The sequence below is a fragment of the Polypterus senegalus genome, chromosome 6, assembly GCF_016835505.1.
Source record: "Polypterus senegalus isolate Bchr_013 chromosome 6, ASM1683550v1, whole genome shotgun sequence".
Lineage (NCBI taxonomy): Eukaryota > Metazoa > Chordata > Cladistia > Polypteriformes > Polypteridae > Polypterus > Polypterus senegalus.
In genome coordinates this window covers 173,400,012-173,424,588 of record NC_053159.1, presented here as the reverse complement: position 1 = coordinate 173,424,588, position 24,577 = coordinate 173,400,012, and the positions used below count along the sequence as shown (strand labels likewise).

Genomic DNA, 24,577 nt, shown 5'->3' with positions numbered 1-24,577 from the left:
GCCATATAACATAACATTCTGTTAGTGTTTTTAATGGCTTCTGAACACTGTCTGGCAATTGATAGTGTCAAGTCCACTATGACTCCTGATTCCTTATGCAGTACTCAACCTCCTATTGTGTATCCATATCTAACATTTTTACTTCCTACTAAAGCTGCTGTTTGATTAAAAAATGTAATCGTGATTAATCAAACGATAAAAATTTTGAATCAAAATTAACTGCTTATTAATCAAAATTTATCATGTTTCCTTCAAAAATATTAATATTTTTATATAAAGCTGAAATAACTCTGTGATTAATTTCTAAATAAAAATAGTTGGTGTTAATAATTTCTTATATATGCATATTAAATTATTTCAGTTGGTTTATAGGACAGTTTTGTGTAACAGAAACAACACCCAGTGACCACCAAGTACCCTACTGGGGGTTGTTATAATATTTGGGAAAAAAATACATATGGTTTAGACTGCTATGTTTTAAGACAACAACAACAAAAGCATTAACAATTACACAAACAATTAAATATTAACCAGTGGAAACGTAAAAGAAAATCCTGGTTCATCTTCTGTGCACTGTCAGCGCTGTTAGAGCTCAGGTTGTGTTTAACTGCGTGATACACACAAATCAACTCTGCAGTCGTTACCTGAAGAGGTGGACTCATTGATTAAATTGAAAATATGTATAGATTAGGCTTGTAAATTGCAGTCGATGATATAGTTTTTTATTTAGATGTTTTAAACTGCACATTGGCCTAGACTGTATCAATTATGAATTATAAAACAAGTCTAACTGTCTTACCCTTCAGCCTTAAATGATGGAAATGTTAGCATGATCAGTTGCCACTGATTGTTCCCTAGTTATATCAGTTACGTTATAATATAGGCTAATGTAGGTTACAATGTAGGCAACAACAACAATAATATACACGCCAAATAAAATAAAATAAAATTTAGATAAAGCTTGGGGAGGGCTGAAAACACCACCTAGCCCTTACAGCATTCACTGTGCTTCTGGTGGCTGAGCCAAGAAATGCGATGCATGCAAGTTGTGAGGTGTAACATTAATTAACTCCTGTACTATAACATGCTGTATGTGTGGAATACTAAAGGGAGATTCACCCTGAATATTCTGTTGTAACTTCCGTCAAGATGAAGCAATTTGAACCAAAAAAATGCGCTGTATACCTTGACGTATGTGTAATCGATTGCATTACATGCAATGCTGGAAGTGGTTTCCATTTTCTGCCAGGCACATTTCGACGCAACATTCCATGTTCTTGAACGTATCGGCAAGTGTCTCAGCACTGTTAGAGCTCAGGTTGTATTTAACTGCGTGATACACACAAATCAACTCTGCAGTCGTAACCTGAAGAGGTGGACTCATTGATTAAATTGAAAATATGTATAGATTAGGCTTGTAAATTGCAATGGATGATATAGTTTTTTATTTAGATGTTTTAAACTGCACATTGTCCTAGACTGTTTCAATTATGACTTATAAAACAAGTCTAACTGTCTTACCCTTCAGCCTTAAATGATGGAAATGTTAGCATGATCAGTTGCCACTGATTATTCCCTAGTTATATCAGTTACGTTATAATAGAGGCTAATTTAGGTTACAATGTAGGCAACAATGACATACCATGTCTGCATTGGGTGAAGAGTGAGTCAGGTATAAAGAATTAAACGATTCCATTCTGTGTGCGTCATCTGCTCTTTAGTTTGTTGGACATCAGTAGCACCTGCACTGTGCTGTTTCAGGTCAGATATCCCTCAGAGATAGGGCTGACCCACTTACATTCTCTCTCGCACTCAGACGTATGCCTCGACAGTCTCTTACGTTTCAAAGGCAAATAGCAGACATCATTGCAGGTAGCATGTTCTGGATGTTCCAGTATAGTACGCAATGTGACTTTTTTTTCCCACGTCAATATGTGAGCACAGCTGAATGGCATGAAGTGCTTGTCTGTCTTCAATGATAATGCAACGTGAAAATGAAACTCATTCACTCCACTTGTATAACTGGTTTCATTTCAATTGTCCCCCTGTTATTTGATGCATTTTGAAGAGGTAGTGTATATATGAAATGATGTGTCCAAAAGTATGGGTCAAATCGTGTTCCTTACTGATTGAATATTTCAGTATTTTATGTTCCAATATGATGAGATTACAGGGGGCAAGTGACGACTTGACTCGTGTGTGTTTGTAGCCGACTGGAATCTGTTTTTCTCCATGTTGTATCAAGGACAGTCAAGACAGAGGCACGTTGGGGAGAAACAGAACTTTTTTATTTTTCTTTTCAGAAACAAAAGGAAAAAAAGAACAGGGCGTCACACAAACAGCTTCTTCCCTATGCCCCTTACAGCATCCACTGTACTTCTCTTTTCCTTAATAGCCTAATTAACATATTGCATGTAGAACTATTTACAAAATATCATTCAGATTTTCCATAGAAAACTATTTACATTATATGTAGCCTTAAACAATAAAAAATATTCTGACTTTATAATCTTATTTATTCTTAACAAAAAAATAGGTAGCATACCTTTCCAAACACAAAAAAAAGAACAGAGCATCACTCAAACAGCTTCTCCCCATGCCTATTAAATAATAAATCAAATCAATTACAAATTATTATGAACATGACTGCTAATACAAAATAAATAAATTAAATAAGTAAATAAAAATATTACCCCAAATATACATATGGTCATACTGTACACAATGGCAAATTACTTTAACACTCTGTTAACCACACTAAAAAAAAATAACCATTAACTTTTTCTTAATTTTCAAAAGTAAACATACAAAAACTACATGTAAGATTTGAGTAAAGATACACATGACTTAATATACACTCAAACATTTCCAAATAATATACATGTCAAATAAAATAAAATAAAATTTAGAAAAAGCTTGGGGCGAGCTGAAAACGTCACAAATCCCTTACAGCATCCACTGTGTTCTGGTGGCTGAACCAAGAAATGCGATGCATGCAAGTTGTGAGGTGTAACATTAATTAACTCCTGTACTATAACATACTGTATGAGTGGAATACTAAAGGGAGATTCACCCTGAATATTCTGTTGTAACTCCCGTCAGGATGAAGCAATTTCAACCAAAAAAATACGGCGCTCCATGTTCCTGAATGTATTGGCAAGTGTCTCTGTGGGAAAAACAGCAATTTCACGTTGGAAGTTTTCCTTCTAATTTTTCACGGTGCAAGGCTTGTTCCAATAGACTTTTCCTTTGAGTATACCCAAAGGAAGAAGTCTGGTGGTGTCGGATCCAGCGACCGTGGTTGCCAAAGCCCCTTTGAAATAACCCTGTTGCTGAAGAAGGACTCCTTGCCAGTGTGTGACACGTTGCTCCATCTTGCTGGAAGTAACCTTCCATTAACTCACGATCATCCAGTTGATTCTGACATCACCTAAACGATTTGGTGACCCAATAGGTTCGCACCATGAAGACGCACTGCTCAATACTGTACACCACCATCCTGATGAGAAATCGAGTGACTGAGTGAAGAGATACGAGTGGTTTGCACCCAGAAGTTGCAAACGGAGGTTAAATGTCATGATGGCTGTCGGGCGCCTACCTCATCGCTCTGACGCAGGGACAACCCATCTTGTTCGAAGCTCCATATACCGAGGAGCACATTGCACATTGTTTCATTCAGATTACTTTGTCCTAGTAAGAGATATTACAGAATTTTTGAGTGAATCTCCCTGTACTAACTATTTACAAAAACATTTGATTTTGTAAAGAATGACTAAAGAAAAAATAAATTACAAATGACAGATTACACTTTGCTACATGTAGATGAAAACCATCATCAAGAAATAACACAGGAATCGGTCAAGCAATATTAATAGACTTGGATTAATTTGCCATTGTTTCATTAAGAGTGAAGTGGAGTCAAATTAGCCGCATTAAATTAAAGTATTAAAGGATGAGTTAAAATGATCAACAGCTCTACTTCCTACATGTAATACATTGCGTTTACTAACATTAAATTTCATCTGCCAAAAATCTTCCCAAGCCTGTATGCTGTCCAAGTCCCTCTGTAACGACTCGACAGATTTCGAGATTATCCGCCAATCCACCTATCTTGGTATCATCTGCAAACCTAACCAGCTTGTTATTTATTGGACACCACTCTTAACATCAGTCAATTCTGATAAGGTTCCTCACACCATCACCCTGTTTCTTGTGTTTTAGCCAATTTTGCACCCATCCACACTCTACACTCCGAATCCCACTTCTTTTTGTTTAATATTCCATTCTTTCATGTGGGATCTTAGCAAATGCTTCCTTAAAATGGAGCGATTTTTTTTAATCTGCTTTGACATAATTTCATTCAAATTAAACTTTAGATTTACTAACTAAGTAACCTGTTTTAAAAGTGTGGAACATAGAAAAAGTGCTGATACCCTTGAGTAAATATGTCATTTTGTCTTTCAGGAAATCTTTATTTCACCAATGCCTTCTTAACTGAGACCTACATAGAAGTTGTGCGCCTGAACACTAGCTACCGCCGGATTCTCTTGAAGACCATGGTGGACATGCCTAGACACATTGCAGTAGACCCCAAGAACAGATACCTCTTCTGGGCAGACTATGGTCAGAATCCCAAGATTGAACGTTCCTTCCTCGATGGCACCAACAGGACTGTGCTTGTATCGTCTGGAATTCTCACACCTAGAGGTGTAGCTGTGGATCATCAAAATGGGTTTGTTTATTGGGTGGATGACTCCTTAGATATGATAGCCAGAATACGTCCTGAAGGAGGAGAGACAGAGATTATTAGGTATGGTAGTCGGTATCCAACGCCTTATGGAATTACCATTTTCCAGAATACTATGGTTTGGGTGGACAGAAATTTAAAGAAGGTGTTTCAAGCAAGCAAGGAACCAGGAAACACGGAGCAGCCCTCAGTTATCCGCGACAATATCAATTACCTCAGGGATGTCACCGTTTTCGACAGCCGTGCTCAATCAACCTCACCTCAGGATATCAATAACAACCCTTGTTTGGTAAGAAATGGTGGTTGTTCCCATTTTTGTTTTGCCATTCCAAATACTCCAACCAGAAAATGTCTCTGTGGTTTTGGAAATTTGGCTGCCGATGGTAGTAGCTGTATAGTGTCTCGGGATGATTACTTGATCTACACCACAGAAGCTTCTGTCCGTAGCCTTCGTCTAGACCCAGAAGACCACAACCTTCCCTTCCCAGTAGTAAATGTGCAGCGGACTGCAGTCGCACTGGACTACGACCGTGATGACAACAGGCTCTATTTTACTCAGAGCATGGGAGTCGGGAGAAGCAGGATCAGTTTTTTAACCCTCTCTTCTCCGACTTCTGCTGCCACTGTGATTGCTTCAGGTAAGACCACATGCAAATCTTTATTTGTTATCTTTATAAAAGTTCTAAACTTTTATTCTGGAATTAAAAAATTGCACAGAGATTTATTAAAAAATGTTTTAGCCTAACTTAGGAGTGACTGTGGCACTTCTTCTCTATCATTCATTTATTAGTTGATTCATCCGTAGATGTTGGTATATCCATCTTTTTATAGTAGTTGGGTTTCTCTGAAAATAACAGAAGAATGCAGGCAATGCAGCCATTTCAACAGCCTGTGTTTATTCAGAATAATTAGGAAGGCTTTTGATCCAGACAAGAGACAAAGCATATATGTGTAAGGATGTCGCCAGCCAGTTCCCAGCCATATAGGATTTCAGCTAATAATTTTCTGTAATTTCATTTTCTTCATTGAAGGTATTTTTCCACTTAAATGTAATAATGAAAAAGGCTGGATTTAAATCTGGCTGTCTGAGTTGAATTTTCTCATTTTCTTGGTATCTGCTTCTCTCTGTACATTGGTATTCCTCCACTTATTCCAAAGGTGTAAGTTAGTTCAACTACTGACTCTAAAATGTTCCTGTGCGAGTTCATCAGGAGAGAATGGACTGGCACCCCATGCCAGGGTGATTCCTGTCCCATGCCTAATGCTGCTAAAGGAGATTGGCTTCCCAAGTGCTCACAATTAGATTAATCATTGGGAAATAATATATATTTGCCAAAAAATAATCAAAATTTTCATCCATAATCGCTTTGTAAGATGTTGCACCACTTTACATGTTTGTATGAGCCATGACAGACTTTACTGGCCCAGTCAAGGAGGTTGCTTCCCATTGATATTCTTCTGATGTTTATACAGTGGGTTCAGAAAGTATTCAGCCCTTCAATGTCTTTACACTTTATTGTGTTATAGATTTCATTTTAAATCAATTTACGCTCAGTAACCCCTGATACCAAAGTGAAAACATGTCTTCAGAAAGGTTTGCAAATGTATTAAAAAACAAAAATCAAAGTCTATCATTTGTTTAAGCATTTAGACCCTTTGCTGAGGCACTCCAACTTGTGATCAGGTGCATCCATTGCTGGTGCTAGGATATTTTGTGCCCCAGGCCAAGCTTATTAGTGCGACTGTTCAGTAGCTAACCCATGCGACTGGGTCCCCCCTTAATGACTAATTCACCTTAATGGTGCCACTGACCCTGGGTGAATCCTATTTGCTTTAATTCTACTTGAGATGTGTGTAGAACTTGATAAGAGTCCACCTGTGGCATACTGAACTGATTGGACCTCATTTAAAAAGCCACATGTGTATCTGTGTATTGAAGGTCCCACAGGTGACACTGCATTTCAGAACAAAAACTAAGCCATGAAGTCCAAGGAATTCTCTGAGGACCTCCAAGATCAAATTGTAGTGAGGCATGGATCAGGACAAGGGGATAAAACATTGCTAAAGCCTTGAGTGTTTCCAGGAGCACAATGGCCTTAACAATTGGAAGACTAGTGTTTTTCCATCTGGCCAAAGCTGAGTAGGAAGTGACCAATGTAAAAAAATAGACAAGACCACGTGAAAGAGTTGGGGATCCACCCCGTATACTTGAAATGAAGGTTATGAACTAAATAATCTTTACATACAGGAGTCCAAAACAAAACTGATCAGGTAAACAACACGGTGGTCAAAATAATAAGAAAAAGGAAGTGATGTAATAGCAGAGGGACCTTTCTGGACCATCTTGGACCAGAAATGGCATCAGGAATAGGTGGGTCCTTTGGACCAGAACAGGAAATAATGTTAGGTTGTCTTTGGGGATCTGAAGTGGTGTTAGGTTGAGGGTTCATCGGTTGCTCTGCAGGAGAAGAAGAGAAAGAATTAGACAGTGCCAACCCCTTGTCCGGCGGGAACATGCACTTATATGGGCCCATAAACCGTCTCCTAATCACACATGTGTGACACCAAGTAGCCAAAGGTCATATTAATGAAGCTTGAGAATTTTTCTCCTGAGATGGAAAAGCTTGTTGGAAGGATGACCATTTCAGCAGCAGTCTATCAATCAGGCGTTTATAGTTGGTTGGCTAACTCCTGCGTAGAGTTTACTAGATGGCATTTAAAAGTCTCTGAGAGCAGGAGGAGAAAGATTTTCTGGTCTCATGAGACAAAAATTGAACTCTTTGATCAGAACTCCAAGCACTATGTTTGATGAAGACCAAATACTGTTCATCACCTGCCTAATACCATTAATATGGTGAAGCATGGTGGTGGCAGCCTCACGCTATGAGGGTAGGGACAGGGAGACTGGTCAGAATTTAGAGAAGGGTGAATGAAGCCAAATACAGAAAGATCCAAGAAGAAAACCTGCTCCAGAGTTTACACGACCTTATACTGGGATGATGGTTCACCTTTCAGCTTGACATTGACCTGAAGTATACAGCCAAGCCAGCACTGGTGTGGATTCTGGACAAGTCTCTGACTGTTCTTAAGTGGCTCTTAAAATACCATAGGACATATGTTGAGAGACCTGAAGATGGCAGTTTACAGGAGCTTCCCATCCAATCTAGATAGATAGATAGATAGATACTTTATTAATCCCAAGGGGAAATTCACATAATCCAGCAGCAGTATACTGATACAAAAAAACAATATTAAATTAAAGAGTAATAAAAATGCATGTAAAAACAGACAATAACTTTGAATAATGTTAGCATTTAGCCCCCTGGGTGGAATTGAAGAGTCGCATAGTATGGGTGAGGAACGATCTCCTCAGTATGTCGGTGGAGCAGGACAGTGACAGCAGTCTGTTGCTGAAGCTGCTCCTCTGTCTGGAGATGACACTGTTCAGTGGATGCAGTGGATTCTCCATGATTGCTCAATGGCCGTCGCTCTGCCACAGATGTTAAATTGTCCCACTTCATTCCTACAATCTAAAGGAACTTCAGAGGTCCTGCTAGAAAGAATGGAATAAAGTGATCAAATCCAGATGTGCAAAACTTGCAGAGACTCACCAAGAAGACGTGAAGCTGTAATTGCTGCTAAATGTGCTTAATGAAGGATCTGAATGCTTCTATGAATGAGAGATTTCAGTTTTTCATATTCAAAAAATGTGTAAACCTTATTAAAATCATGGTTTTACTTTGTCTTTATGGGTTATTGAGTGTAGATTGATGAGCAAAATGGATAATGTGACCATTTAAAATGAAATCTATGACACAAGAAAAGTGCACAGAAAGTGATTTCATCATCAAGCACCAGCTTTCAATATTTGTGTGTCCCTTATTTATCTAACTAAGCTTTTGGACGTTGGCTCCCCTGGATTAAGGAAGTCCATAAGCAGTTCCACACTTGCTGTTTGGTAAATGAGTTACTGTCATCTACTCTGATCTGGGTATGTAAGCAGCTATAGCCGTGTGTGTCCAACTTGAGGAGTTCACCAGCCTTACTTATCTCAAATGAGACTAGGGAGTTCCAGAATTAAAATGAGTGGCTAATATTATTTATTTTATTTGTTAATCATTCTTTCTTCATCAATTCATCTTAAGATTTGGGTTCTCCTGATGGCATCGCATATGATTGGATCAATAAAAGGATTTATTATAGCGACTACATGAACCAGACTATCAGTTCTATGGCAATTGATGGGACCCAGCGCACTATCATAGCCAGAGTTCCACGACCCAGAGCTATTATGCTGGATCCTTGTAGAGGGTAAGTGCCTGCTGTCATTACAGAAAGATTAATTTATTGTGTTTGATTTTACTAATGCATGCTTAAGCAGATGTTTACAGGGACAAATGGATGAAATGATGTTGGAGCACAAAAATCAAATAAATTGAGGTAGAAATCAATAGGCAGGGAGAGAAGCAGATTAACATTGGGAAGGGACTTCACAGTGTCTCCCCATCCAGGGTATTACATTGTTTTTTTTATCTTCAGAATAGGTTGTCACTCTATGTGATGTGAAACTTCCTGAATGGGTCTAAACAATGTTAACTGGGATGGGGTCAGCTGTTGCGAATGGGCAGGAGATACTGTGGAAAAGTATGAAAATATGACCAGGAAATAGAATTAGAGAGAAGACTCGTATGAAAATCGGCAGAGGTCTAATATAGGAGGACAATAAATAAGTCTGAATGAACAAACCTGCGAAATTATTTCAACTAAAGGGTGAATAGCGTACTCAAGGACATCAATGGAAATTAACAGTTTACGACAAAAGCGAAGAAGCACTTCTTCACGCAAAGAGTTGTGGGAATCGGGAACAAACTACCGAATCATGGAGTTGAAGCAGAAACCTGACAACCTTTAAGACGATTCTGGGTGAAATATTAGGAAAGCTTAGCTATTAACTAAACAAACGGGCTTGATAAACTGAATGGTCTCCTCTTGTTTGTCAGATTTCTTGTGTAAACCAGAAATAAGATCCAAAAATGAAAACAAATGTAAGACAAAAAAACAAACAAGGAAAAGATTTGGGGACCCACCCTGTATTTTGTAACACAAGCACTTCAAAAAATAATGCCAAAGCAGTTTCCTGTTAGGAGTCCAAGATGGGACTGATTGGTAAGGTGGAGGAAAGGAAGAGGCGGGTCCATAAGGGGGCTGGCCAGAAGTGAGGCCAGTAGGAGGGAGTGGTTAGGAAAGGGAAGTAGCAACTGGTCATAGTTTAGCTGGTGATGTGTAGAAGAGGGAGAAGAGACGTTAGTGCACTTTGCCACCCCCTGCCTTTGCATCTTGCCCTCAGTTAAGCCCTCAGATGGCCAAAACAAACAACAAATCAACTTTTGATTACCTCTAGCAACTTAACCTCTTTGTGAATGAAGACAAGACTACAGCGATGACCTTTTATTCCTTCTCACCAAAGCACTCATCCAGTCGAGTGTTTCCCACTGTGTCACATCACCTTTGTTTTTATAGTAATAACACCTCTTAAGCATTTGGGATGGGTCAGCCCATGATTCAATTATTTTGATGCAAAGTAGTTTTGACAGGCATGATGGTGCTGCACGTGTTGGCTGGCTTGTTGGTTTTCATAGAGCCTGTGCTATTCACTGTAACAGCAATCACGTCATTATATGGGCCAGGTGATAGTGGATACTCACTTAGGCAAGGGTGCCTTACACCTTTCCCAGAATCCTAGAGTGTAGAGTAGAGGCGTTTTAATGATGCACATGATCTCACGGTTTCGGTTGAGGAGCACAACCAGATATCTTGAATGCAGGTGACAGTCTCGACACATCAGGACAGAGGGAGGCTCCTCTACCAGCCAATGAAATTCTGCCGCATCGTTATTGCATATGCATGAGGTTGATTAGCATGCTCTATATATGAATGTTTCAGGGCCTGGTCTGAGCCAAGTACACAAATGCATGTTTACAAGGTGATTGTGGGTCATAAATGATAAATTGTGTAGAAATGTGTGAACACCAGGTTTTATAAATCTGATTTTTTTGGCAAACACGTTTTCCTGCTTATATGGCCCGTGCATATTCTCACCTTTAAATCCACGTAAAGTTTTATAAATGAGGCCCCTGCTCCTTCTCTTTCTCTTCCAATTCTTGTTTAACCAGTATTTGCTGAACCTATAGACACATTTTCTGCAGGAGTTCATAAAAAAGATGTTTTTTTAGATTTTCATTTACAATTGCATTTTAGTAGAGCTGTGAAAAACATAATGCTCTGTGTACTCTTTCTTTCAGGTACATGTATTGGACAGATTGGGGCACCAATGCCAAGATAGAGCGTGCCACTTTGGGAGGGAATTTCCGAACTGAAATTGTGAACACCAGCCTTGTTTGGCCAAATGGATTGACTCTTGATATTGAGGAAGAGAGGCTCTACTGGGCAGACGCCAACTTGTAAGGAGTGTTTGGTGACTTTCATTGTTAGAAACGCTGGTATCTGATTTAGCTTTTTTAAGAGTAAAGAAAACTTGAAGAATTGAAATAAAAAGATAGATAGATAGATAGATAGATAGATAGATAGATAGATAGATAGACGCATATTATGGTCTGAACACACACCAGAATGACTAAAAGCAAGAAAATTAAAAAGAAAGAAAACTTCTGACCTGGCCATCACACTCACAAACAGGCATTATGTCCAGAATCTCATTTAATTTGACATCAAATTAAATGCTTTTTTATGCTTTGACCTGTAATTACTCCTAACCACCTAGAAAACACAAACTGTCAAAGCAGCAATAAAATGACATAACATTCTCAAACCCACATAACTAACAACATCTGGAGCAATGCTCAGAAACCAGTTTCGTAGAGGACACCAGTCCATCCTGTAGCTAGCAGTAAAAATTAATATGTTAAAATATATTTACGTGAACCAGCTGTGCTCCCCATCTGAGTTGAAATCTATATAATCAACTTTGACCTCAGTGTTGACTTTTGCAGTGCACCATCAACCGGATTGTATTTAGTAATGCATGTAGTAATAAAATACATTGTATTTTTCATTCCAACAAATGGCACATCACAAACATTTGTAGTCATAAAATATAATTAATACAAATGTCTGTGATGCAACATCTGTTGGAATAACAAATTAAACACATACAATATATCAGTAATATATGTCATTTGGCATGGGAATCATAAAAGCAGTGTTAATGTTTGTGATGCACCAATTGTTGGAATTACAAATGCATTGCAGTTTATTACGACAAATGTTTGTGATGGACTATCGAGGCAGCAACTAGTTGGTCACACAGACACTTGTCCTTTTATTAGGGTGGATAAACCCCAAATACAGAAGCGATTTCAGGTGGCTGGCGACATGACTGGTAGCTTTTGTTGCCTCTTGTCAACATATCATATCTGGTCATATCTGGTGAACGACCTTTACTATTTAAGTACACTAGCAATGGCCCTTTATCAGAATGCTCAGGCCTCATATTGGCACATTCACTGTTCCACAACACTAAGCAGCTTGGTAAAGAGAACAGTTCATGGATAGAGCAGCACATCATCAAGATTCAATTCACGTAAGTCATTCTTTGTCCTCAATTACAGGCAGAAGATTGAGCGATGCTCCCTAACTGGGTCAAACCGTGAAGTCATTGTCAGTACAGCTATCTATCCCTTTGCAATGACCATATATGACGAACACATTTACTGGACAGACTGGAGCCGAAGGAGCATCTACAGAGCCAACAAGCATGACGGATCAGACCAGATAATCATGGTGCAAAACATCCCTCATCGACCAATGGACATTCACGTCTTGTCGGCCAGCAAACAGAATCAGTGTACTAACCCATGTGACCAGTTTAATGGAGGCTGTAGTCATATATGTGCTCCAGGTAGGTGTGTGTGTGTGTGTTTGATTTGAGAAGGGCCTTGGAGTTGGGGAGTTCATGGGGTAAGAATTGAATGAGCCTCCTCTGTCATCAGGATTTTGATGCTTAGCTGTGGGGCCCACGTGCTGATGTTTAGTGTATTGGAGGCAGAACATTTCTGTGCCATCTTCTTCATTGGGATTCCTACTCTGGGCATTTAACTTACAGGAAAACTCTCCCCTTCTGTACCAATTCTAAAGCATAACTACAGTGTCAAACTTTTGGCAGCCAGGCCGACCCTAGTGTCGTTAAACAAGTAAATGGGTTATAATTATTTAACCCTTTTTAGTAGCAGCACAACCCATGTTGGTCTGGTGATGCACACATGCCAGCCTGTGCTAGTGATAATGGATGAATTGCCAAGCCAAATCAGGAGGCATAAAAGGGGCATAAAATGGAGTGGATTAGTGGAGAAAAGATACAGAGAGGGAAAGAATGAAGCAGAATGAAGGTGATCAGTAGTTTTATGGGACATAAACTGAGGAAGATGAATTGGGCAGCGCTGTACTACTGTTTACTTTCTGGAGAGCAGGATGGAGGGCTGGAGAAGCTCCAAGAGGTGGATGTTCTCTCATCTTCTGACAAAAGGATGAGAGGCCACGGGAGCTGTGGTTGGAAGGGGTCCCAACAGCATCCGAGAGAGGGCAAGGCACCCTGGGAGTTATAGTAACTGAAGGAAGTGTCAGCTAAGGGTCATCGGGTTCTGGTTGTGATGGCAGCAGGTTGCATCCAGTGAAAGCCCATTAGTCCTGATGGGGAATGAGAAAGAGCGTGAAAAAAGAAATGTGATTTTACCTTTCCAATTTGGATTTTAACATATTTGTTGGATTTGGATTTTATACACTTTGAGACACATTCCTGGCTTTTGTGACACAGTTTTGTGGATTTATTTTGTTTATTGAATTATTTATTGCATTACTTTGCACATTTTTGAGTACACTTTAAATGCCAAGTCTCATGCTTGCTTTCTCCCTCACACTGGCTCATCTTCGGTCATGACTATTGATGACCTGAGAAGTGGGCAGTGCCCAGGCCATGGGCACACAGGGTGTTACACCTAGTAAAATGGAAATCTTTGCATTAACACTGTATATTGTAATGCGGTATTGGTCGTCATTTACTTAGCAGAAATTTTCATTAAACGTGTTACCCACAGGGCCTCATGGAGCAGAGTGCCAATGTCCAACGGAGGGTCGCTGGTATCTGGCTGATAACAAACACTGCATTCATGACAACGGCACAAGATGCCAACCAGATCAGTTCACCTGCATGAATGGACGTTGTATCCGTGCTCAATGGAAATGTGACACTGATAATGACTGTGGCGATGGAAGTGATGAGCTGGAAAGAGTCTGCGGTAAGATCTTTGATCTTTGCTTGGTTAAATTCTGTATATTCCGAACGTTTTGGATTAATGATCATGTCAGATGAAGGCACTTTGTGCTCTGTGCTCTTAATGAAGTGGCCTTTCTTGTAAGACCCCTGATTATTCTGTTTTGCTTCATAGGCCTTGTTTAATGAAGTATTTTTGATGTAATATTTCAGGTTACCTTTTCATTTAAAATCTTCTTCTGTCAACTTGTGATACTAAAGTGCAGTACAAATTAAGTATTTCTACAAGTGAAGCTGAAACAGGTTCGGTGTGCCCTGTGTCAAGGTGAAAAGTATGAGATGTCTTAAGGGTCTCTCCTGAAAATCTGAAAATTAAAATCAGGTTGTCCCTAAAAATCTGAATACTTATTACGGTTTAAGTTCCCACCACTGAGTTTGCAAGAAAGTATTGTAGTAGTGTGCAGAGAACTCTTCACTCACAGGACTGGAAGGCAGATTTCTCTGAGCCCCACATGCTGGAAGTGGCTAGCAGCCCACCAACACTGAATGGAAGTGCATCCTCAAAATCAAGGGAACTTAAGAAATAGCATAGAGACCCTCCTAGGAAATCAGAGGTCCATTCAAGTGTTAATCTGTAGCAAATTCCTGTTCTTCTTTTGGCTGCTTTTATTTAGGGGTCGCCACAGTGGGTCATCTGTTTCCATCTATCCCTGTGTTTTACATTATTTTCTGCCTTCATGTCCTCCCTCACCACATCCATCAACCTTCTCTTTGGCCTTCCTCTTTTTCTCTTGCCTGGTAGTTCCATCTTCAACATTCTTTTCCTAATGTAGCCCTCATCTCTGCTCTGCTCGTGCCCAAACCATCTCAATCTAGCCTCTCTCACATTGTCACCAATCTATTGTTCCTGTGTTGTCCCTCTAATATACCCATTTCTGAACCTTTAACTCTGCCACATCGAACTCTGCCTCCTGTCTTTTCATCAGTGCCACTGTCTCCAAACCATACAACATAGCTGGTCTCACTACAATTCTATAGAGCTTCCTTTTCACTCTTGAAGGTACTCTTCTATCACAAATGCCTCCTGCCACTGTTCTCCACCCAGTGCACCCTGCCTGCACTCTATTCTTAACCTCTCTGTCATATTTGATGTTGCTTTTGATTGTTGAACTCTAGTATTCTAATTTGTCTACCTTCACCACCTTCTTGCAGTCACACCCTTCTGCCATCTTCCCTATCATTTACACACATATACTCCATCTTACTCCTACTGACGTTCATTCGCTTTCTCTCCAGTGCATACCTCCACCTCTCCTAATTCGCCTAAACCTCCCATCTAATCTCACTACAGATCACAATGTCATCCGCAAACATCACAGCCCACAGAGACTCCTGTCTGACCTCATCTGTCAATCTGTCTATTGCAAACAGGAATGGGCTCAGAGGTGATCCTTGATATGATCCCACTCACCTTGAACCAGGCTCTCATTCCAACCACACACCTCACCATAGTCCCACTGTCCTGATACATGTCCTGCACCACCCTCATGTACTTTTCTGATAACCCCCGCCTTCCTCATAAAGTACCATAAATCCTCTCTTGGCACACTGTCCTACTCTTTCCATAAGTCCGAAAACTTGCAATGCAATTCCTTCTGACCTTCTTTGTACTTCTCCATCAACACTCTTAAAACAAACATCACGTCACATCTGTAGTACTCTTTTCTGGCATTAAACCATTTTCATGGTGTGGATGATTAACTTTATACCCCTGTAGTTACTGCAGCTCTGCACATTTCTCCTATTCTTGAAAATTAGAAACTAATGTGCTTCTTCTTCACTCCTCAGGTATCTTCTCGCTTTTCAAGATTTTGTTAAACAATCTAGTTAGAAATCCTACTGCCATCTTGCCTAAACATCTCTGTGTCTCCACTGCTATATTGTCTGGGCCAACTGCTTTGCCACTTTTAATCCTTTTCATAGCTTTCCTCACTTCAGCCTTGAGGATCCCTGGTACTTCGTGATTTACTCTATCCACTTCATCCAACCTACACTCTCTCACATTTTATATACAGTGATCCCTCGCTATATCGCGGCTTCACTCCATCGTTGATTTTAAATGTAAGCATATCTAAATACATATCACAGATTTTTCACTGGTTCGCGGATTTCTGCGGACAATGGGTCTTTTAATTTATGGTACATGCTTCCTCAGTTTGTTTGCCCAGTTGATTTCATACAAGGGACGCTATTGACGGATGGCTGAGAAGCTACCCAATCAGATCACGTATTACGTATTAAATAAAACTCCTCAATGATATATGATATGCTTCCCGTGGGGTGCTTCGCACACTTAAAAGCTCTAACAGCACGTATTGATTTTTGATTGTTTGCTTTTCTCTGTCTCTCTCACTCTCTCTGACATTCTCTGCTCCTGACGGAGGGGGTGTGAGCAGAGGGGCTGTTTGCACAGAGGCTGTTTGCTTAGAAGATACTGACGCTCCTCTAAAAAATGCTGAAAGACTACCTTCACATTGATCCCTTCATTGGCTGCTTTATTGCGGTGCTTTGCATACTTAAAAGCCCAACAGCACGTATTGATTTTTGATTGTTTAATTTTCTCTCTCTCTCTGACATTCTCTGCTCCTGACGCGCACACTCCTTTGAAGAGGAAGATATGTTTGCATTCTTTTAATTGTGAGAAAGTACTGTCATCTCTGTCTTGTTATGGAGCACAGTTTAAACCTCTGACTAAAGGGTGTTATTTCATGTCTAGAGGGCTCTAATAATGTTAAAAAACGTATTTAGAAGGTCGTAAACAGGTTTTCAATGCTCAAACTGCGAAAATATTAGATTTATAAATAAAGAATCCTACTTCGTGGAAAATCATTTATCTGTCTGGAGCGGATTAATCACGATAAACGAGGGTTTACTGTATAGCTGTGAGAATATTTATAAACAGTGCGGGAGAGTTTCTAAGGGCTTAAAATATATAAAAATAATCATGCAAACATATGGTTTCTACTTCGCGGATTTTCATCAATCGCGGGGGTTCTGGAATGCAACCCCCGCAATCGAGGAGGGATTACTGTATTCATAAATTCTTCAAAGTACTCCTTCCATCTTTTCAACACACTCTCCCCGCTTGCCATCTGTATGCTTTATCACCCTTACCATGTATTACCCTTACTTTAGCATGTCCTTCCCCGCTAAGTCCATCTGCCTGGCCAATCGGTGTAAGTGATTTTCTCATTCCTTTGTGTCCAGCTTCCCATATACCTCCACATAATCTGTAGTAAATAATGCAGTATATACTGTACGTACTGTATATTTTGATCCATTTTAGGATTCTGTATTGTGCAGAATCTACTTAAAAGATTTTTGCTTTGCTTTGATTTATTTTGAGAAAGTTTTAGTTTTTATTTCCCATCTCGTTCTTTGTTTATGTGATGCAATAAGGAGCCGTCACGTGACCACGATTACAGTTACATCAAAGGTCATGATGCTGCAAGTAAGGCTACCTAAAGCCTTAAAAGGATGACTCTGTATATAAGCCCACTGGACAAGAACATTAGTCACCCTTGGCTAATTTGTATCTAATAGTGCATAGCTCCACTGTGAGACTGAAGAGCAGCTGCAATTCGTTCTGGCCTCAGTACCTCCGGTTTGTGAATTGTGACAGAGAAGGGGTGCATTGAGCCTCAAACCTTGGACACAACCAACACAAATACAGCCATGGGTTCAAAACAGTGGTTTTTTTATTATAACAATACCTGATAAAGGTTTCTTGAAAGGTCGCACATAACTTCCCTTGATTTAAATTCAACAGTTTTATCCTTTAACATATTGAACATATAATATCTTTGCCTTATTTCTTTTTTGGGGTGGTCTGTTTTCTGAATTTGTCCCACATAACTTTTTCTATAAGTATTTATTTTTAATGCAATGTTTCTGATAATTCAAGTTTTTTCAAAGTGAATTTCAAATGAATTTTCTCTTATATTCTTTGCATGCAGTCCGCTATATGGCCGCTTTTATTGCTTTATCAGGTAACCAATTGCTATTATTTTTTATTGTGCTTGACTATTGACTGTGCTGTTGAATGTTGGTAAGTCTGTGCTAGAAATGACAGATTTCTTCCCTCCTTTTTTGCACAGCCTTTCACACCTGTGACCCAACATTATTCACATGTGGAAATGGCCGCTGTGTCCCGTACCATTACCGCTGTGATTACTACAACGACTGTGGGGATAACAGCGATGAGGCAGGCTGCTTGTTCCGTCCATGTGATGCCAACACAGAGTTCACCTGTAATAATGGCCGCTGCATCGCCAAAGAATACGTCTGCAATGGGATCAACAACTGCTATGACAATGGCACAACTGACGAGCGAAACTGTCGTAGGTTAATCAGTTCATTTCTCTAATTTAGTTTATTAGAAAAGCTATCTATCGTTAATTTTGGATGTGTATTTAGATAGTCAATGAATAGATAAACCCAGAAGATAAACAGCTACATTTTGTTCTCCATTCTGATAAGCCTTTATGTGAATTTTTTTTCCTCTGGGTTTTCTCTTTAATTTCCAATTTACTTATGCATACCATTTTCTGTTTAGCTGAAAAATTCTTGCTTTTCCTTATTAATTAGTTCCCCCACATTTGTTCAGGAATAAACAGGAATAAATGAATTCCTGTGTGTCAGGATTACACACAGAAGGTTCAATTTTTTTCCTTATTTATGTATTATTCTTACCGTTATTTCAGTGACATTATTTCACCTGATTAATAAGAAGTTATGTTTCTGGCTTAGTCTGACAGGTGGCCCTCCGTTTTAGTATGTTGATTGGTGTCTGGTCAGCCATGGTCTGGTATGGCTCTTGGATGGAATGATAGAGACACTGTACGGCCATCCACTTGTATGGAACAGCATAGATAGCAGGATGCCTCTCTAAGTCCACACTATGGTCCTCAACATGCCTTACATCAGTAGGGTGTAGTATTTACCAATGATTTAGTTCTTCTGAATGATTCTACCCCATTCCATCCCTATCTAGAACAAACTTGCTTGTTCTTTCAACTTGGGCACCTATATTCCCCCAGGCTGTCTTCCTGGAAGGTGCTTATGATTCTAAAACTTGTTCTTCTTCCAGCGACTCATAAATTCTACCTATACAACTAAATTCATGCTAAATCCATGCTTCTGATGTCACACACAGAGTATCAAAATAGCACCTTTGCACTCCGTTGAGATGTAGGCTATATCGACGCACTCTTGTGCAGAGCCTTCAACCCCCTGCCTCACCACCATAAATTGCACACTCCAAAGCAGCACTTAACAAAAGTTCCTATCAGTGATAGCTTACCTTGTGTAGCAGCATACAACCCAGCTGTTCTTAACAGTGAAACATGCCTTCCTAAAACTCTGAACTTACACATACATCACGTTTTTACTGTTTTTACTTTATAAATATATATATACTAGCTGTCCCCCGTGGCTCCACCTGCGTAGTAGTGAAAAAAAAATGTAATAATTTGTATTGAGAATAATTTATATTGATAGCTTTTGTATCTGAGGGCCTCTTGATATTCAATATTTTTGGTTTTGCTATCAGGGGTGAGAATACAGCTGTAATGTTTTTGCCAAAAATGTAAAAAGTTGGCAAGGTATCTCTGGCCAAGCGGAAGGTAGGTACACTCCAACGTCAAATGCTGGCACTGTATCTGATCGTCTTCAGCTCTGACGGGAAAGCATTCCCCACGCCGGGAGAAGAGCACAAGGCTGTGATATCTCTGCCAATGAGCAGCTATGTAGTTGAGATCTCTCTCTCAAAAATGTCAAACAGTTCTCTTTAACAATCTGTAGATGATAATGTCTGGTGAACAAACAGGTATCGCTAGATAAGCGGAGGCAAGGTACGCTCCAACACGTGGCGAGAGGTAGACTGACTCGAACGGAAGCTGGCATGTGAGTAAGGAGGACCCTGCCCGGCTTCCCACTCCTGACGTCACGCTTCCCCCTCCCCTTGGCCTGCAGCCTGCCTCTTGGATTCACGCTAATAAATTGCTGCCAGAACTGAACTATGATACATAGCGTGATGAGAGAACATGCAAAATCAACTGGATTATTCAAGCAAATAATTGAAATAAACCCAATCTAAATCTGTTAAATAGATCTCTCGTGAAAAGCGAAAAGACATACAGACAGACATTGGATATTATGTATATATATATATATATGCACATTCACAATTGTGCTCGGGTCTGAAATGAGGGCTGGTTTATCAAGGCTGTGAATGAAAAAGGAGACAAGACTGTTAGTCACTGTGCCTCCACTCATCCCAGGGTTGTTCCATATATGTTTAGGTGAGGCTAGAATGTGATACTCTGTCAAAAATGCATGACTATATGCAGTGTATATATATATATATATATATATATATATATATATATATATATATATTGTGGACTTGAACCCGGACATCTTATGTTCACCCAACACACCCTTTATTATGTACAATATTTACAAAGTTTTTCGTGCAGTCCCCAATCCTCTCTCCAGCTCCGTCTCTCTTCCACCCGACTGAAGGGAGGCGGCCCCTTAAATAGGAACCCGGATGGGCTCCAGCTGCTCCCTGGCACTCCTCCGCGGACACGCCCCAGTGTGGCGGAAGTGCCGGCTGCGCACCCGGAAGCTGTCCGGGTGTCCCCTGTCGTCTTCTCCCCAGCACTTCCTGGTGTGGCGGAAGTTCTGGGCTCCAGGGTTGTTAAGGCACCGGGGCGCCGCCTGGCGGTAGTCACGGGTCCCTACAGGGCTGGGCTTCCAAGCCCTTTACCCGTGGCCCCCAACATAACCAGGGCGGACGCCCCCCTCGTGGTCTGGAGGAGGTACAAGCCCTCCTCCGGTCCTCCTGGGCATCCCGGCCGGGCTCCAGCCCCGCCGGATGCCACAATATATATATATATAAATAAATAAATTGGCTGTGATTCAAACTCATTATCAAAAGACATTATTATGAGACATTATTATAAGGTATCACAAAATGCCAGATATTAAAAGTACACAGCAGCAAATTGAAACAATGGGTAAAAGAATATTATTTTGTGCAGTCCTTTTATCAAAATTTATTTCTAATCCTAATTTTTAATCTTCATTATGCACACTAAAGTTCAGAATGGTGTGTTTTGGTTTGTCTCCACGAGGAAACTTTGCTGCACTTTTCCATGGTGTTCCGAACTACAGGCATAAATAGAGTTGATCAGGTTGGGGTGCTACAGATTACATGCTTTGTGCAGCTATAGAAAAGAAAAAAAAACACCGAAGTGTGAACAAGAGTTCAGAGACATTCTTGTTTGACAACCTAAAACAAAGCTTTCAAACCCTCCAAAAACTTTCTTAAGTCAGTTTCATGTTGTGAAATTGCAAAAATCAACTGCAAAATGAATTTCAGTGTCAGTTCACAAAACTATGCAAATCATTACTACCTGTTTCGCTCATCACTAATATTGACTATTAAGTGGACATAAAATGCTGAGATATTTTAATTAAATCAGAAAATTCAATTCATGAGTTGCTGCGATTTATTTTACCTTGTTTCTGTTTTGTTCATCTACAGCTGACCGTACCTGCCAACCTGAATATACCAAGTGCCAGACAACAAATATTTGCATCCCTCGGCTGTACCTGTGTGATGGTGACAATGACTGTGGAGACATGAGTGACGAGAGTCCCACACACTGCTGTATGTTATGAAATTTTGGAAAGAGAAATATATTAAGAATGATGGGGAGCTAACTGACACAAGTACATTTTAAAAGACTGCTGGCACTAATTCTATTATATAGTGTCTTTCACATCTATCTATCTATCTATCTATCTATCTATCTATCTATCTATCTATCTATCTATCTATCTATCTATCTATCTATCTATCTATCTATCTATCTATCTATCTTATAGTGCCTTTCATATCTATCTATCTATCTATCTATCTATCTATCTATCTATCTATCTATCTATCTATCTATCTATCTATCTATCTATCTATCTATCTATCTATCTATTATGAAAGACAGCACCTATTGGCTATGGTTGCTGGTCCTTTACCTGACTGGGAGGCCAGGATGAATGAAAAACAGAATGTTTCAAGTTCTCTCTGGGAGACTGGCAGGGGATGCCATCAATATTAAAAGTGTGTTGGCATCATGGTTGGCATGGAGCTGGACTATATGAATCCACAGCCTCAAGGCTTGCAAGTCTTAACCACTATGCCACACGCCCAGCTTGCCTACTCTCACCTTTCTGCCTATAATTGTCATTCTGTTTTCTGACCATTGTTCCTCATTCTTATACAGTTCCTACCATAATGTTTAGAAATGGAAATGTAGAAAAAGTGTAATTTCTACATGGTGTGACTGAAACGTATGCAAACACCCTTAAATGAAAGTCTGCAATGTGCACTTTAATCATGTCTAAATTGTTTGGTTTGTAATTTCAAATTGTGGAACAGAGGGGGAAAAATGTGTCTTTGTCCTTAACATTATGGAGGGCACTGTAGCCAGTGGTGCTTTGCAGTGGAAGTTTTGGTTTTGGCCATATCCAGAATTTCTCTGAGATTTGCATTAGCTCACCTAAATAATGTCCATCCCTTTTTTGACTAGAGAGATGTGAAAATTCAAAAGGTGCAACAACTCATGGTTACAATCAAATGGCTTTGAGGTGAAAAGGGACAAGCTGCAGTAACATGAAAAGAATATGCAGACGACACACACACACTATGACTTCAAATAAACACTCCAAGCTATCCACCTTTCAGCCTGGGGTTTTCTGGTCTTTCTGATGCTGACAAAAAATTGAAAAAAAAAAACCCCAGTGTTTTACATACAGATGTGTCCTTTCTACACAAGAACTCTGCATTTCTTTTCATCCTTGAAAATATACAGTACATCCATATGCAGAAGCCTGCAGTGCTCTTCTGGGTACACATTGAACATTTTTATACAGCAAACAATAAACCCTTTCCATATAATAAACTGACCAATCTAAACTCCTCAGGTTTCCACTGTATCATAATTCACTGATCTGTGAATAAATGTGGTACTTTAAAGGATGATTTTTTTAAATGTATGTGTCCTCATGGGTTTGATCTACAAGGAAGAAGAAGCTGATAATCTTAAAACTGCAAGGGGTTGTATACCCAGCATTCAGTGCACCATTAATTTCTAGAAAGTAAAGGGACTGCATGAGAAGTGAGGGAATCTTAGAAGTAATGACATGGTGTTCCTGACTATTCCTGCCTATTAGTACTGTGCAATAAAATCTCAATAAGCCTTGTTTTGGATGGACAACTTTGTAGTTTTCATGTTAACAATAATGGATTCCATATGGCGCTGCTCAACATCCCCTGTTTTTTTTTTTCCTGCCTCAGCTACCACAACTTGCACTAACAGTGAATTCCGCTGCTCCAGTGGACGTTGCATCCCAGGTCACTGGTACTGTGATGGAGGAACTGATTGTGCAGATGGCTCTGATGAACCTTCAACATGTGGTACGTTTTTCTTAATTCTTTTCATCCCACTTTCAAAACTTAATAAGCCAAGACGATGAAAGTCATTACAGGTCACCTTGATTAGGTCTGTGACCTAAAGGCCATGATAGTGGATTTTTCTTGCCAGTTCAATCCCCACTGTTCATTTGCAGTACTTACCACTCAGACTGACCATCCAGTGTATAAAAAGTATGAAGATAGAACATATTCACAGCAGTTTGTTCCAGTTAGAGGAAGGCTGTAGGTTTACTGTGGAATGAAGGTTTATCAGTAATGAAGGAATATTCACTCTCGGAGGTATTTCAGTGCAACCTACTCTAAGTTCATCACCAACTTGCCACCGTGATCTCATGCTTACTCTCAGAAACTCCAGAGGTTATTCAGGAGATACAGACGTGAATACATTTGTTGGTACCCCTCCACTAAAAAAAAAGAAGAACCCACAATTGTCTCTAAAATAATGTGAAAATGACAAAAGTAATTGGCACCCATCGTTGTTTATTCGGTATCTAACAAAAATCAGACCAGTGGTTCTCAACCTGTGGGGTGGGCCCCCCTAGGGGGGCGTGAAGTAACAAAAAGGGGGGCGCGAAGATATGAAAAAAAGAAAACAAGAATCAAAAATATGAAAAAAAACATCTGTTGAAACCAAAACAAATTAATTTAAACTACATTCAGATACTAGAACAATAAATATAGAGTTAGATAAATGTCGATAAAAGTTAAGTAGGCATAATAAAATATGCAGCTACATTTCAAAAAATGTTGGGGGGGCGAGATTAAAACTGTTATGAAAACTCGGGTCACAAATACTTAAAGGTTGAGAAACGCTGCTTTAGAATTTTGATACAACAGAATATTTCCAATAATAGCACAAATGGAAATGGCATGGTTAAAAGTGATGTGACCCGTAACCTCATATTTTCTTGTACAGTCACTGCAGACAGGCGATTCCTGGAGCTCTCTGTTAGGGCTCATTTATACTTCATGCTCAGAACGC

General features: G+C 39.7%; 1 protein-coding gene across 1 annotated transcript in view; it reads left to right on the top strand.

Moving 5' to 3' along the window:
* The window catches only part of lrp2a (low density lipoprotein receptor-related protein 2a), a 248,832-nt gene that overhangs the window by 113,324 nt on the left and 110,931 nt on the right, over nt 1–24,577 (top strand). The window contains 8 exon segments of the mRNA XM_039757567.1: nt 4,465–5,385; nt 8,893–9,058; nt 11,050–11,208; nt 12,376–12,665; nt 13,858–14,058; nt 18,191–18,433; nt 21,646–21,771; nt 23,458–23,577. Of these exon segments, the coding sequence (XP_039613501.1) occupies nt 4,465–5,385; nt 8,893–9,058; nt 11,050–11,208; nt 12,376–12,665; nt 13,858–14,058; nt 18,191–18,433; nt 21,646–21,771; nt 23,458–23,577 (2,226 nt within the window).